Source organism: Periophthalmus magnuspinnatus, chromosome 16, assembly GCF_009829125.3.
Source record: "Periophthalmus magnuspinnatus isolate fPerMag1 chromosome 16, fPerMag1.2.pri, whole genome shotgun sequence".
NCBI lineage: Eukaryota > Metazoa > Chordata > Actinopteri > Gobiiformes > Gobiidae > Periophthalmus > Periophthalmus magnuspinnatus.
In genome coordinates, this window is record NC_047141.1 from 17,587,282 (window position 1) to 17,604,557 (window position 17,276).

Below are 17,276 nucleotides of genomic sequence, written 5' to 3' on the forward strand. Positions count from 1 at the left end.
AAAGATATTGTGATTAGAACATAAGTGTGTCCACTTTTTATTTTTATCAGTTCTTTTGAGACACATTTTTACATAATGTTTGTTATAAATAATATACACGATATTTATATGTGTTATATATTCAAAAAAACATTCACACAATTATTAAGTCACACTACTAACCTTTACATTCTCTATTTAGTCCGTTGCAAGTAATCTCCAGTCTATTATCGACTATATTTATATTTGTAACAAACCTAAAATTAGCAAAGCATACATTTTAGAATATACTTTATTTTAAATGCAGTAATATATCACTGAGATGGGGCCAGAAGACACAGATAACGTACTGTGTTTCACTCAATACTGTATAGATATAAACCACAGTTTGTCTGTAAATCGCCCTGTAAGTTCTCATTTTGGTGAGAGATTTTTAGCTTTTTGATTGAAATGAGACATATTGCCACACAGCTGCTTACAGTTCAACTGAGCCAACACACAGCTTTTAAGGACATTCAGTGCTACATATTTATATAGACCAATAACTAGATATAATGCTCACTTTGTAGACATTTTAGACCCCCATTTATGAAACCAGCAACTCATGTTTTTCTCTTTCCATCAACCCCCTCTCGCCACACATGCTCCAATTTGTCATTCTCGGTTGCCAACACAACTCCCCCATGCCCCTGCAAATGTCAGTGTATAGGAGTTAATTAGCATCTATCTGGTGTGGGTTTATCTTGTCTTTCTTGTGGTTGTTCCTTCAGGAATATCTAAAGCCAATCATCTGCCTCCATATCGCCCCCTCTTTGGTCTTCTAGCAGCTCTTGAGTCTTCTACCCATATCTTCATTATACCTCCTTTCTGTACATGTCTAAACCGATTTAGACACATGAATCATATAACTGTCCATAGGATAAGATTGCAGTTCAATAACAGAAAGGTTAGCCATTCTTTGACCATTTTTATTATGCAATGTTTTGTTTCTGACCTTTAGGTAGAGATTGACTGGCATGGCATTATGATATAACATAGTGTGCCTGTGTCCTGCATATTTGCATACTATAGCTGACTACTATAGCTGACTATCACCAGATGCCCTTCCAACTCACAATTAGACTTCTAGGCTTAGTCTGACATGGAGTAGTTGCAAGTATAATTCCTTGTTGCTTTAATAACCAATTTTGACAATTGTTTTTTGTAGTGCAAGTAAATTGGTCATATTATAATAAACTAGAATCATTGTGGAAGGAGTATCTTTCTATTTTGTAGTTTAAAAATGTACTTTTATCACTTTGTGTTAACTTTTTCACAGTGCATTTGACTCCATGGTAGTGGATGTATTGAATAAATCAAGCTGGAATGTGAGTGTTTCCCCTTAGGGACCATGCTGCTGCTGCGTCTCACATCTTCAGCTCTTTATAATTCCTGTGTGCTGCTGGCTGCTCTTTGACTGGGTCTTTGGCAGTCCGGACGAGATCCTTACTCAGACAGTTCAACAAAACCTTTATCAGCAACTAGTACAGGGCTGCACCATAGCAATGAAATATGCTCTATGTGATAATTGTTTTGAATACTGAAGAAATAAGCTCTTAAATGGCTTTTTATTAGTTTAATTGCATTTTATTAGTATTAATAATTTATGAATATCTATATAGGAACAATGGGTTAACAGGATCTACTCTAAAATCTACAAACAATCTTCCTGAAGATGTGAGACAGGCCTCTACTTTGACCGTGTTTAAATCCAGGCGTAAAACTGTTCTGTTTAGCTGTGCATATGACTGAAAGATTTTTATTCTGCACTCTCCTCTTTTAATGTTTATTTTTTGATGATTGTTTGTGATTTATTTATGTTTTGATTTGTTGTATTGTGATTTGAATGTCTTTCTTATGATGTAAAGCACTTTGAATTACCCTGTGTATGAATTCTGCTATACAAATAAACTTGCCTTGCCTTGCCTTTCCTGTAGTCAAAGCAAGGATTAAATCAGTAGGAATAAATGAGTAATAGATTTTTAACTGCCATTCGGAAGTACTTTCAACACTCACTCACAGATCATTCTTAATGTGTTGCATATTTTATACAGTAGCCACTGCAAGCATTTTTATTTATTTTTTTCATTTCGAGTCTGGATAAAAAATAACAGGCCTTTTAATGTGAAACCTACATTAATCCATGTGCAAACTAATACTTTTACTGAAATCACACAAAGAAAATTACATTGACTAATCATTTTGAACTCATTGACTCTAGTAGCTTATATACATAACTTATATGAGGTTATTTTTCTTGTTTATTCTATGTATTGCATTTGAGCCCCTTATAATTTGACAGGTAGATCCCCCCACACAGACTATTCTTACTCCTCGTGTCTCCTGTATGGCATGTTTACGAAGACATGAGTGAGCCGATGCCATGATAACTAGTCACACTCTCGAACAAAACCCTCCTTTCCATGGCAGACTGTTGCTGTGGAAACGGTACACTGTCTTGTCCAGTCATTGCACAAACAGCTTGTGGTTTATGTTACATTGTATTCTGTATTTTACAAAGGCCTGTCATGATCATTACTGTATCGACTTATCGTTCAATATATGAAAGCTGGAACTGGATTTTTGGGCTCAGTCTTTATTGTGTGTACATTTTCTTTGCAAGAGAGGGAGATTTTTGTTATTTTAGTTATAATATGAATTGAGCTGTAGAGCGTTTAATAAGTCATTTCTATGGCTAATTATTGCTTCATTCTGTTATTTATTTGTTGAAGCTCATGCCTTATCATGATGCTGTCCACAAAAATGGTTTACTGAGGTTACTGTGCTTTTGAGTTGTGTCAGTGGCAAAAAGTGGTTTCAGTATTATCATTTATCGTTATATATATCTCTGTATGCGATATACGGTTCTTCAAAATGTGTTATACGCTGGAGTTTTGAATGTTAAACTGTCATCTATTCACAGGAAGTATTTCATTTAGGGTTTGTTTGATCTGCACATTTCTCCCCAATTCAAAGAATATGAGAGCAAATGGTGAATCAGTCTGTTTTATTTACTAAGCTAATGGACCTTTGGATAACTTCATAGGTTTATTATGATTATTTTGTGTAGCTTGTGTTTGTGTGTTAAAATGTTAAAATTACATTGGCCTATTACATTTCTACTCAAAAGATGTTGAGTTCATCTTCTCACATGTATCACTGTGCATATGTATAACAGTAGGCCTTAGAGACACATACCACTGATACTAACATAGTGACTTTTACATACTTGAGTCAGCTATGCAAGTGAAGTTTCTGTTGACATTATAATGAGAAGAAACAAAAAAATCCTGGCAGCTGTCTCAACTTCGGACCCACCATCTACATTGCCATTTTCTGTTCATACATAATCAATCCAACATATGAATTAAATTTTATGCAATGATGACAGTTTGTTTTTATAAAATAACACACAGTTGATGAGAAAACAAAACAATGTATTTTTTTCCTGTGACTAATTGTTTTCTCAGCCAACACTCAGATCGTGCCACGCGTTATATCTCGAGCTCGCCTACCAGTCTGCAAACTCTCTGAAGCAATGTTTTCCCAGGACTCTCTGTTCCTCCTGACCCCTGACCCCCCACTGTGATGTCATTTCCTCCTCTATTTATTACTTTCCGTGATGCTATTTCCTGTTTCTATATTTTCCTTTGAGCACAGGAAACTGGCAGATCTTTGTGGAGTCCCTTGGGTTTTTTCAATCAGGACCATCTCTCGTCTCTGTGTCTGCTCTAGGGCTGAACGATTTGGAGAAAATATCTGATTGTGATTTTTCTGACAAGCGTTGCGATTGTTATTAGATTTGTGAATGATGTTTGAATAATAGGCTTCTGTTCAAGTTCACATTTTAAAATACATCCAGGATAATTGAGAAAAAAGTTTGATATATGGATTGACAGTTTTTAAGGAAAATAAGACATTTTGTTTGTGGAGGAAAATGCGGTGCTTCAAAATGTACAGTCTTTGTCATTTCCTAATTGTATTCCATTCAAATTACAATTTTCATTCGATTGTGATTCCTCTTGATTGGATGTGAGACCAAGAGCTGTAACAGACAGTACTGCTCAGTTTTGATTAGGATTGTGAGGAACACTCGTTCCTGGATTAACCACAGTAAATTACTTCAAATCCGTTTTGGCCTTTTTGGTTTAAGTTTTTTGCTAATTTAGGCCTGGTTTGAAATTAGGGATGTCAGTTTTGTTAATCCTTAATCAAGGTTATTCAACTAACAATTAACCCATAAGAAGCAAAATATATAGTAATAAGATAAGATATTTAAATTCATTCTACATGCTACAAAAAAAGTAATCCTAAATGTATAGTTCTTTTATCTGGCTGTTTTTGACATGTAAACACTCATACAGTTTGATTACATAAAGCAGGTGATTGATTACATATGCTTCATGGTGAAAATAATTGTGAATATTGTTTGTTAAATATGTGATGTTTCTTCTCATAATAACACTATCAAATTCTATATTGTGATTTGTGACATCCATAGTTTTCATCTAATTTGTAAAACATAAATTCTCATTTCAGTGTGAACGTATTGGACTCAGTACTACTTGCATATCTCTATTTAACTTAACACATTTGTCCATCTGTTCTTGGGTGCTTTCTACCATATTTAACATTAGCGTCAGCTTTGCCCCAAAGTTTTGGCACGTTGTGCCACCATCCCACCTGAGCTTCTATCACTTTGTGTATCTTTAGCTGGTGTGAGCGTGTGGGAGGATGTACTTTTTAATCATAATCATAATCCGACTTATGAGAAATGTAGGGAGCAATGAAAATTGTTTTAGTTCTGTAGTCTATGTTTTCTCTACAGACTAGGCCATGTTTTGAACCTTTAGTGGTTACATTAGTCCATATTTTAATTATACAGCTTCACACATTGTTCCAAAGTATTGGTGCTCGGAGATTGAGACTAGTTTTGTTATTATTAAATTTGTTCTCTTTATGCATAATATCACAGCATCAGACAAGCCCCTACAACCTATAGAAATAACAAATGTCAATGTTCAGAAGTAAAGAATAAAGGAGGTTTTCTATTGCCTGCCTTTTTTCCTGCCTGAATTTTTCTGGTCCTTGCACTGAACATGACCACAGTGTTCATAAGCGTTTGTGGATCAGTGGGTGAATGATCTGGCCAGTTAAAACCTGTGTGTGAGGAGCCCAGCAGAGCCACAGCCACAGCTCCCACCAGGACAAACCAGACCCATTATAATCACCTAAATGAAAAAGGCCAGGTTCCTTTCTGTTCAGCACAAACACAGATCTACAGGAAGCTGGTGACTCACTGTCACTCAAGTGGCCTGTCCTTTATGCCTTTCAAATGTAGTTCAATCCAAACAACTAAAGGGTTCAGGATGTTTAACTATTCTTAAATAAGTCAGGTTGATTACTAAAACTGTTACTGACACCTGTTGTGCTGACTAAAGGCATATTTATGTTCTGCTCATCTTTGCAGGTATGGTGATTAACCCTATAATGCCTGACCCCAGAAATAATGGAAAGAAAATTCTGATTTCTTGAATCTGGGACCTTTATTTGACTCTTTCAAAGAATCTGAAATAAAAATGACAAAAAATTATTTGCAAATAGGTTTTTTCATTTGTATCATAAATGATACATTGGGCATTACATGCAGTTCTGGCGGTACAGCAAAAACATCAGTCTCTTTAGTCCCCTTTCTTCTTTTCTCTTTTATTATGAACAGTGGTAAGCATGAAAACAGCACCTAAGGCTGTAAAGAACATTGGCCTCTTATATTTTCAAACTGCTTCCTTTTCCAGTAACTTTTTCTTGTATTATGAACAGTAATAGGCATGAAAACACCAGTTTAGGCAATCTAACAAGAGCATCGGCCTCTTATTTTTTTTCAAATTGCTACCTTTTCCAGTAACTTTCTTTTATTGTGACAAGTGATAATAACGAAAACAGCCATTAAAGTGATAACAAGAACATCAGACTCTTAATTTTTTTTATAACTGTGACTGTTTTCGGTGACTTTTTCTTTTATTATGCCATGTGGTAATCATGGAAACAGTTCCTGTCCTTGTTCAGGCAGAGATGGACATTGCATTTTCCACAGCGCACATGGGAAAAGTGTCCTGTGCAGTGCTTGCACCTTTGTCGCTTTTCCCAGGATGGGAAGTGGTCGACGATATCCCTTCTCACATCCGGTGGCACACTGGTTGATCGCCACCTCCTCTGTGATGGTGGTGTTGGTGATTGTGCTGGTGGGGAGTGCGGTGGAGGGCATACTGGTGGAGAAGAGAGTGGTCTGCCAACCCTGACTTTTGCTTTTCTTGCACTTATGAGGGAAAAGCCAACTGATGCCTGAAATCTTCTCAGGGGCATGGTGTTTTTCTCTAGGTGCAGTGCCTTCAGGTCTTGTCGGTACAGGGACCAAGCATTGATGAGTGCATTTGTGACACTATGCCACCAGATATACAAGTACCATCTTCTGGTTTTGAAGCTGTATTTGTACAGGGCGGACAGCATATCCAAAAGATCCACACCCCCCATGAATCTATTATAGGTTTCCACGATGGATGGTCTGGGAACCATGACATATTGTTTGGTCTTCCGATCCTAGATCCTCTTACATTGGGCATCTGAACCAAACCCATGAACATGTACATGCCAAGAACCTGCTCAATTTCTTTGACATTTGTGTTGACTGATTTCCCTTCCTTCTGCACACTGAAAAGGTTTGTTTGATCTGCAACCAGCTGTATCATGTCATCAGTGACAAACTGTTTGAAATACATGTAAGGTGTAAACTCACTCCTTTCTTCGATGCCTTCATCAGCACTCTCAATAAATGGAACATCTGGAGGGTCAAATTGTTCCTTTCTCCACCTGTACTCCTTCGTTTTCACTTTATTCTTTGCAGATTTATTTGTTCTTTTGGCCTGTGTTACTTTTGGACCTCCTTCTTCTGTGCTAATCTGGTCATCACTGCTTTCAACGTCAGCAATCTGTATGTGCCTTTCTCTTCTTTTTTCTTTTCACTTTCCTTCTTTCACACTGTTTTGTTGCCTGTGACATTGTAAGACCTTCTTCTTCCTCTAGAAGCCCACCATCTAGAGTTTTATCATCCTCATTGCTACTATCAGTACTAGAGTTTTCTTCATCATAGTCTGCATTAGGAGTCCAATCTTTATCCAACACTTCATCGTCTGCAGACATCAACTCCTTTATGTCGCTTGAATTGCCATCAAGAAAGCGTAGGACATCTTCAACACTGTACCGTTTAACCATCTAAAGTAAGAAATGTAGGTTTATCAATTTTCGAGTGCAATTATTTGTTGTAAATATAACATTTCAGTCTGAAATTTGTGTAATTGATTGATAAAAACATTTTTATGATACAAAATCATCAATATAATGCATATTGCACCAAGAAAAGAAAAATAATGCTAATTGAGGGATTTACTGCCAAATTCCACTTTTTACCTGTAGTATCAAATTTGAACACAAATTTTATACACAATTTTACTACATACTAAAATGCAAAAAAATATGTAATTATAACTTGCTTCAACAGATTAAGTGTTCATGTTAGAATATTACTAAAAGTTTCAAAGAAAATGTCACTGGAAAATTGAAAAAATCACAATTTTCTTTACCTTGATCCAGTGAGTTGGGAACTACCTGAAGGCGGCCATCTTGGATTGTCCCATGCACTGTGTTATAATTGTTGTAGTGATAAAGCTATCCACCAGGGGGTAGAAAACATGTATCAGATGGGATACAAGAGGGTTTTGAGTGAAGTTTTTTACCATAAGGTAATACACTAGGTCTCAGAAATTCTTGTATCAAATTTGATGCATTTGGCATTATAGGGTTTTAATATGTGTTATATCTTAAATTTCCAATTTCAATAGTCAGGATGAGGGTGATTACACACTTGCAAAAACACTGCTTTGAAATTGGTACTAAAGTTGGATAAACTTGGAACTAAACTGGAACTAAACATAGACTAGACCATGGCTAAACTGTGACTAGAACACGACCAGACCAAGTCCACATCAGAATTAAACTGAGTTCAAACCAGGAACAAACAAGTATAAGTGTGAACACACTTGAAGTTATTAGATCTCATCAGGCCTAATTAGTGAGATTTAAGTTATACTGTAGTGCAGTTGTTCCCAAGGAAAGAGGTTGTGAACCTGTATTATAATGCAGGGATCTCCAATACTTCAGGCCGGAACCTCTAAAACAGTGTCATGAAGTTGGACCCCCGCTGTAAAATAAAATTGACACTGGTAATAATTTATAGTGTCAAAATGTGCTGGAATTTGACTGTGTTACATTTTTTTTAATTGGTCCAAATCCACTTTGGGAATCCTTGGTGTAGTGAATGAAAGTTGTCTGTGGATGTGTGTCTGAAAGTATTAACCCTGCGACTACAGGTAGATTTCTTTTTTAATATCACCGTCTCAGCTGATGCAAAAGTAAATGTACATTAAATGACAAATTGGCTTTTTCTTAATGATCTAGCTCTACCTCTTCCTTCTCTACAGTCGTCTTAAACATGACCCGGTGCAACTGTCCTGTGTTGATGAATTCCGTAACCCTGAGCTCATTGTGATTATGATTGCAGGAAGTGTGTCATCTTGTGCCTTTTCTTGGTTTCTCTCCTGAATCAATAGTCCCATATTGCAGCCACCTTCCTCCTCCTTCCTCTTCCTCATATCAGGTCTGTTTCCATAGTAACATAATGAAGGCTAAGGAGGTCCTTAAAAAGAAATACATAGCCTATGTGAGTTTACGTGAGGAGAAGATAATGAGGTAGCAACCCCAATCAAAGTGAAGACATCAGAGGATCCCTTGTATTTGCCCAGATCAATGGAAGTAGGACAATATAGATGCATAAGGCTGATCTGTGGTGGATATTCATATCTTGCATAACAGATTTATTCTTTTAATTAATTCAATTACTGGAAGTGTATTTTTTAAATTAATGATTATTGTATGTTTCTTACTGCATTATTTTTAATGGGACAGGAAACATCTTAATTAATGAAAGTTAACTTGATAATTTTAATAAATTTGCACAGATGTCTGAAGTATGTCCCAGTAGCGCAGATGGCTCGCACTTTCTATTGGTCATGTTGTGGCCAGTTTGGCACTCATGTCTTGAAATATTTATCCCAATTGAGGGTCTTTGTGACTGTGATCCCAGTGACTGATGACTCCTGAATGGCTGTGACTTCCTGTTTGAATGATAGGACAGGAAGTGAGCCTGACATCAGCATCTACACATCAGCATTTTCTTTATCATTTTAATCTAGATTTCTCTTTCCCTCACTAAGGATAGTCCTTCTGTGTCCTTTGGTCTATTGTTGAAAATAAAGCCATATAAGATGTGCCGAGGCTTTCAAAGGAACAATTTTTGTTTTTATTTTATATTAGATCTGTTTAAATGTCACTCACACCATCCATCATACTTTTTAAGAACTATGTTGTATTTTACTTACAGTTCCTTGGTTTTATAGAAATAGGATGTTTTCCATCAAACAGTTTTCTATTATTATACATAAACATGCATTTTACATGTTAATTACTGGTGTTAATGTAGAATCTATAAAGGTTTTACTCACTATAGTCTTTTATATTTACTATTTGCAAGTTATTTGCCTTATAAGTCTCATGCTTTAATACATTTTATTTTTACAGTGCAGTAAAACATGAAATTGTAAACAAAATTTGACTAAAGGGGATAAGAATACCTTATTAAAGTGACATTGGCAGAATGAATGTTAGACTTGATTTTCCCATCTGGTGTAAAGCCAGTGATTTGTGGTCATTAAGAACACATTGTTCAGAGTGGGAGCCTGCGTCTCTGTGGTCTGTAGCATTAGGGTAATACTGTACAATAGAGACAGATTACACGAGTACACTGAATCTCGTTAGAGGTTGTCTTTCTGAGGTGGGATTAAGGTATATTACAGGGGATTAGATAATTCTGATGTATTCTCGACTGCTTCAGATTGTTGTGCAATATCCACTGTGTCCTCTGTGGGCATCAAGAGCTTTATTTGTTGTTTTGTTTGTTTTTGGGCCTAGTGATAACTGTGATTTTTATGAAGGATTTAATCACAGCAGTTTAGTCTATTACTATTGAAAATATATTCTCACAGCCCACACAGCCATCAAACACCCACTGTTAAGACTACAATAGGAGTGTGTTTTATTATTAAACCAAATCTAAACTTGAAGAGAACTAGATCTAAAGTTAAAAATTAAATGCCTATAGCACAGCCAAAATAGAATATCACGACCACAATGTGACACCCTAGATGCATCAGTGGCTTTGTTTACATGCACAGCAAAACTCTGATCATTATCTGATTTCTGGCGTTATCAGATTATTGAAATGTCATGTAAACGGATCTTGTGTGCATGATTGTACTTAACTCATACATATCACCAGCTGTTTTAATGATCAGATTTCCTTTATACATGTAAACACTCAAAAAATCAGATCTCATTTTTGTCTTAAGTGATTATTGCAGACACCTGATTTTTACTGGCTGTGTAGCGTGTGTAAGTCATTCTGGCCCACACAACCATAACACCCACATCAGGATCATAGTATGTGTGTGCACGCTCCATAGACGCTCATACACTTAGAGACTGGGAACTCGTCAATGGCAGCAAGGTTTTCTCTGAAGGTTTCTATGGTAACGCAGTAAAAAGTGTCTCAGTGAAAACAGTGAGTCGGTCATTTGTGAGATTAAAAAGGACTGAAAAACAATGTGATGCATATGGATATGAGAAAGCAGTGTCTATGAATGGAGCTGTTGACGTAAATATTGCAGGCTATATTTAGGGAGAATGCAAAGTTGTGCTATATACTTGGCTTTGGTTTAGATGATAAAACTATAATCTGCCATTTAATTTCCTGATTTATGATTCAGAGATAAACTGGGCCTAAAGCTGATTGGTCTTTTTCCCATACAAAAAAATGTAATATTACCAACTCATAGGTTCAATGCAAGTGATTCGTTCCTGCATTGAAGCATTCCATGGGGACTTCCCGATTTAAAAGATGTAATATTTTTCAAACCCATGTACATGTCGATTATAAGGTTTAATAAATGGCCAGCAAAATACTGTTACGCTTCATCCCATTTCTTTTCAAACCGGTTCATATAATGTATATTTTCTTTTGAAGATGTTTGAAATGACCAACATGAATCAACAGACTCTGCTTATACCAATGTATATGTGTATATTAATGCTTGTTTTGAGTATACCATTTGCTGTTCCATTATTTCTTAGTAGTCATAGGCAATAGCATTTACCAAGTATTCCAATTGCAAATAGTACAAAATCACCAGTATACGCAGTGTATCGGGAATTGAGTGATTGGTTGATGCACTTATGTTCTGTCTCTGCTCTATAGTGCACTATTTATAGTAAGAATCCTAAGAATCCTGTGATTAAGCATTTTACAGTATGTTCAGGTTGCTTCATGTTAAGAGATGGCTTGACAATTTGCACATATGATGTTTGGTGCTGCATCAGATGGACAGACACAGTTTATAGGGGCATTAGATTAATGTATGGATTAGTGGATATAGTTGAATAATTCCTCTTAATTCCAAAGTGTCCTTCTTGGGATCACTATTAAAGCCTTTTGACATTATAATACTGCAGCACCCCGACATGACCCCTAACAAGCTTCAGTAATTCCAAATACAACATGGTGATATGAGACACTTGCACAGCAGCCAATGTGCTAAAAATAGACCACTAACAAAATCAGTCTTGGACAAATTGGATAAAAGTTGTGATGCCCATCCAGTTCCAAATGGCACAGTGAGACACAAAAGAGATTTTTAAAGTTTGACATTTATTCTACATGATAGGGTTGTCACAAATTTTAGTTTTGAATTTTAGTTTTACGTTTACTGTGAGAAAAAACCATCACAATTTAACAATAATTCACGTTTTATAACACCGTGGACAAACAACAGAGAAATCCTTGATTCTCTTTCATTCACATTGTCTAATGGAATACTATTCCTCTATATGTATATTACTATCTATAAAATCAAACTTTATGAACATTATAAGTGATGTTAGTGTGACACAAACTGCTAAATAAAGTTCTTTACTTTTACTTTTACTCTCCATTTTGTAATTTCTAATATTATACAATTATATTGATTAACAAAATAATCTTGATATCCCTACTTGAGCAATATACTGTCACAATTTCATATAATATCGTATCCTTTTGATAATGAAAGGGATTACAATACAAGCAATCACTGTGTGTGTTACCCACCTCCTCATCTAAATGATTGTCTGTAAAACCAACAGTGGAGCATAGTTTCTCTGTATGTGAATGAGTAACAGCCATATATCATATAAGCATATGTGTGTAACAGGGTCAGTGAAGTAGAGCTGTTACTGAGACAGTGCTGAGAGGATGATGACAGACTCAAGAGTCTGCTGAGAGGAGTTAATTGGTCTGAAGAGACATTTGAACATCTTAAACAAAACTGTACATGTTCACACTGTTTAACTGGGCATACATTATACAGTATGGTTGTGATAATGAAAATGGTGTATATGGGCTGCCTTCATCGTGATGTGCTGATATATATATATATATATATATATATATATATATATATATATATATATATATATATATATATATATATATATATATATATATAATTTAAGTATTTTAACGAAGACATTATTATGCTCTGCTATTATTGTTCATTGTAAACCTCATCTTAATAATAGAAACTACATTTATGGGAAGCATTTCACGATAACAGTCATCATGGTGAAATGTCTGTCTTTGTATGTTGAGACAGAGATAGATATATATGTGTAATGTCACATAAAGTAACATTCCAGACAAGCCAATAACAACCCCATCTATCTAAACTGTTTTGGCCCTTCCACTAGAAAAATGACATAGTGCACCTTTAATATTGGACCTTTTGTTTCCTTAGACTGAGCTTGTATGTTTTCTCATCCTATTCCTGCAATATTTGTACTTCTCAATTTGATACAAACTGTCCCGAAAGTGAAAGACAAACAAATGCAAACTTTGTAGAATGTATTAAAACTTGATCCTATGTACTCAAACAGTCATCACCCTTTTCTCTGAACCTTTAAAATATGTTTGTTGAACCTCCACCTTGTCCTGCTCTATCATGTAAGCTAGACGTATTTATAATGTGTGTGAGACTTTATGGACCAATTAAATCCATGTTGGGCATATGGCACTTGGGTTGCTCTGCTGTTTTCCATGGAAAGTTTGTTAAAAGGGAGTGATTTCAGAGCTTAGAGAAGCATGGTCTGAAAGGAGTGTGCTTACAAAAAGTTACTTAAGGACAAAGCAGATGTGTAGTAGAGAAAGCAATATACACTTAATGTTTTAACGGTTGTAAAATGGCCAGTGATGATATTATGCTGACATAAGCTTAGAGTGCCTCTTAGGAAGCAATGTAAAGTGATGGACACTTCACATTGACTTTCCCCATCACCATTACAAATAATCTGTGTCCAGGTGTATAGAGCTTTACAGTTTCATTGTATTCACCAACCTTTTCTATTACAGTTTTTGTTTTTTCTATTCAATATCCAAGATATATGAAATGTTGACTTAGTTTTAGATAAAGCTTGCTTTAGTGTTGTCCATTTTAGCCTTGGATTTGTCTTGCATGGTTGGTTATGAGATCCAGTTTTAGCCCAGAATTAGCCTTTGATTTCATGGATTTATACCTATAGGCATGCTTGTTTTATCAGTACTTTTTATAAGGATGGGCGCTTCCCAAGTTTCAATTTTTCTTTTATTCCTGCAAAAATGCTTTCAATAGTAATTTCCTGAACCTAAACAATTCAGTCTTTTAATCATTGCCATTAACACAAAAATAGTTGAAATAGGAACGTTCTGAACTCTGCCAAACCACATACTTTTACTGACAGAGGATTGGCTGTGGCCCTCTCGATTAAAATAGCTGCATCTCCATCTTGACTAAAATGTGATAAATTCAATATTTTGGTGGTGATAGCTGCTGTATTGTTTTAAACACAGACTTGATGCCACACTCGGAGTACACTTTGCTATCAGTTTCTATACTTACATTCTCCCCTTTTTCCCTGTTCTTCTTCCAGCTGTGAGCCTCCTCCTCCTCCTCGCTGGCCTCCCTGTCCCAGAGCCATGGGGAAGCAGAACAGTAAGCTGCGTCCTGAGGTCATGCAGGACCTTCTGGAGAGCACCGACTTCACCGAGCACGAAATCCAAGAGTGGTACAAGGGCTTCCTACGGGACTGTCCCAGCGGCAACCTGTCCATGGAGGAGTTCAAGAAGATCTACGGAAACTTCTTCCCTTACGGAGATGCGTCCAAGTTTGCCGAGCACGTCTTCCGCACTTTTGACGCTAACGGAGATGGGACAATAGACTTTCGGGAATTTATCATTGCTCTGAGTGTTACATCACGTGGGAAACTAGAGCAGAAGCTGAAGTGGGCTTTTAGCATGTACGACTTGGATGGGAATGGCTACATCAGCAAGGCGGAGATGCTCGAGATAGTACAGGTGAGTGCCTAAGTGGTGTAGAGTCATGGGTACAGATTTCTGTCCATACCAATTTCTATTGGTATTATGTAGGATAAGAACCAAAAGTTGCTCATAATGTGTTTCTGTGTGACTTACTGGTTAGAGCTGCCATACATATGCCTGCTGATCCTACTCTGACAGGTGGCTTACCATCTCTCCCAGCTCTCTCTTCGATTTTGAAGTAAAGCATAAATAAAAAACTATCCTAATGGTCTTCTAAACCAGGGCTAAGCCAAGTCTGAAATGGCTATAATAAATAGCTACATTTCAGTCCTCCTTTGGGTCATTGTTTATAAGTTAGACCAGGGATGAGCGAACTTTTCGACACACGGGCCACAAAGGGTTCTAAAATTTGACAGAGGAGCCGGCGAGGATATATATGTATATCTATATATTACATTAGAGATTTGACCTGTAACATGAAGCAAAGCATGAATATACAAGGCTCATTGTTTTTTGATTGTTTTCCAAATGCATTCATTAAATTGATCATTAATTTATTAAATTTCAGTTGAATAAATACAGCAGAAAAATTTTGAACAAGGCTTACCCTTACCTATTTTAATATAATTTGGTCACACTCGGCGGGCTGGATTAATAAGTCCAAAGGGCCATGTTTGGCCCCTGTGCCATAGTTTGCCCATGTCTGAGTTAGACTAAACTCGGCAAATATTTGAACTGCAGGGGAATCAATGTACCACCTGAAGGACGCTGCCACAGAACCACTTTGCACTAGAATATAGTGCAAAGTGAAAAATATTTTGGGGAAAATAATGTAATACTCTCATAGCTCAAATTCATACAAGATTACATTTTAAAGTTGCCTGAAGTATTACTGTGGAAAGCATGTGGTATTGTACTGCTCTTACCTCTACCATAACATCTCCATGAGACATTCTTGCCATGTTTCAAACTTAAAAAAAAACAAACTAAAAAATGTTTATGGAAAGCTCCACATTGACAGTGGGACATAATTAAATTTTTAAAGTGTCTCCCCCTGGCCTGTACTGCAGTACTGAGTGTATCAGATGACACTGATGTACACACAGTAACTCCTACAGTAACCAGCTCCTGCTCTTTAAACACACAAGTCATAAAGACCAGTGTGTGTTACACTGTGCTGACCAGGCCAGCTTCAGACGTGACATACTGGATATAGGGTTTCTCCAGTACAACATGACCTAAAGGAAACATGTTATGCAAAACCAAGCTTTTAACCATGTCCTAATTGATTCCCTTCTCATTTTGCCACTCACAGTTGTATTTAGAGTGATTCATGTATGTCTGAGTAATCTTTATTGTCAAGCATTCAAGATGCCATGCAAGATGCTACAAAAAAAGTCAGCGCAATATTTTCAAAATTAAATAATGATCAGCCCAATGATACATAACAGACAAAAGTGTCTTTATGGTGGTCTTTAATCTATACATTCAACAGAAATATCTCACTGATGATCTCATTCTCTTATGTAGACTCTATAATAATTTAATTATGTTAGTTAGTTATTCTATTAAAATATGTCCGGCATTTACCAATATGCCATGCTTTCAGACTAGCGAGTATCTGTAAGAGAGAATGTTTTATATCAAACAGTATGTTGAGGTGCTTTGTATTGAGTTGCTTTATTGTCACCCATGACATTTGCACATTGTTCATAATTGCTCCACTCTTCACCATTTCAATTGTATCTGTACTATCTGCCCACGTCTCTTTAGATCAAGGTTAAATGAATCTCCAGATCTCTCAGAACAGCTGTGATTCACTCATGTCTTCTCTGTTTCTTCCTTTCTCTATACCTCTGTCTCTTACAGTCCCTCTCTCTCTTTCTGTCCCTCCCTCTTTACCTCTTTCTCTACCGCTACCCCTTCTCTCTGTCTCTCATTCTCTTTTTCTCTCTTTCTCTCTCAAGCACCAAAATGCATTAGGCATGAGTCACTGTCATTTGTGTCCTTCTGTTGGGGATCATTGTGTATCAAATATAATAGCTGTGTTTATAGAAAATGATCATCACTATCATTTAACGGCTTAGTTACACTCTGTGACTTTTCTATTGCAGCTTTGCAGTTTTGTTGTCTGTGTCATAGAAACTGCGAAATTATGTTTTTTAAATTTAGTTGTGTATATAATTATCAATTTTTTATCACATCTCTACCCTCATTTCAATTTTCTTCTATTGCTATTTCCATAAAGTGGAGCATCCACATATCCATGGGCTGCTAGTTGAAAGCCTTCCACATTTTTACCCCATTTACTATAGGCTATATGTTGAATGCTTCAATATGCTGAGTGCTATCTATTTCAAGTGGAGTTATGTGGTGTTTGTGTGGAAATGCAGCACATCCATTTATACACTGATATAGTCATTTCTTTTTTTGACTCTCACTCTACCTCTGTGCAATATTTCTGTTAAACCTTCCTCTTACAATCATTGCATTACATATTTGTTGTATTTTATTTAAATTCCTAGCACTAAATAACAATAACAGAGTGACAGATTAAGGGAGGGGGGGTCAATCCAGTAACAAAAAACTTCCTTAAAGCATTCTGATTTGTATATTTTTAAAACTCTAAGCTGTTGTTGCCCAGTCTTCAGCCTCCTGACAGCTGCAGCCCATGTCATTCCTCTTGCATTAGTCTGTGCTCTCTGTA

At 36.3% G+C, this 17,276-nt stretch overlaps 1 protein-coding gene across 4 annotated transcripts in view; it reads left to right on the forward strand.

Moving 5' to 3' along the window:
- Positions 1-17,276, forward strand: part of LOC117383689 (neurocalcin-delta A) — a 61,488-nt gene that overhangs the window by 37,359 nt on the left and 6,853 nt on the right. For all 4 annotated transcript variants that reach the window (XM_055227579.1, XM_055227578.1, XM_055227580.1 and 1 more), the window contains one exon: positions 14,182-14,605. In XM_055227579.1, coding sequence (XP_055083554.1) covers positions 14,228-14,605 — 378 coding nt within the window. In that variant the 5' untranslated portion in view covers positions 14,182-14,227. The remainder of the gene's footprint in view (positions 1-14,181; positions 14,606-17,276) is intronic.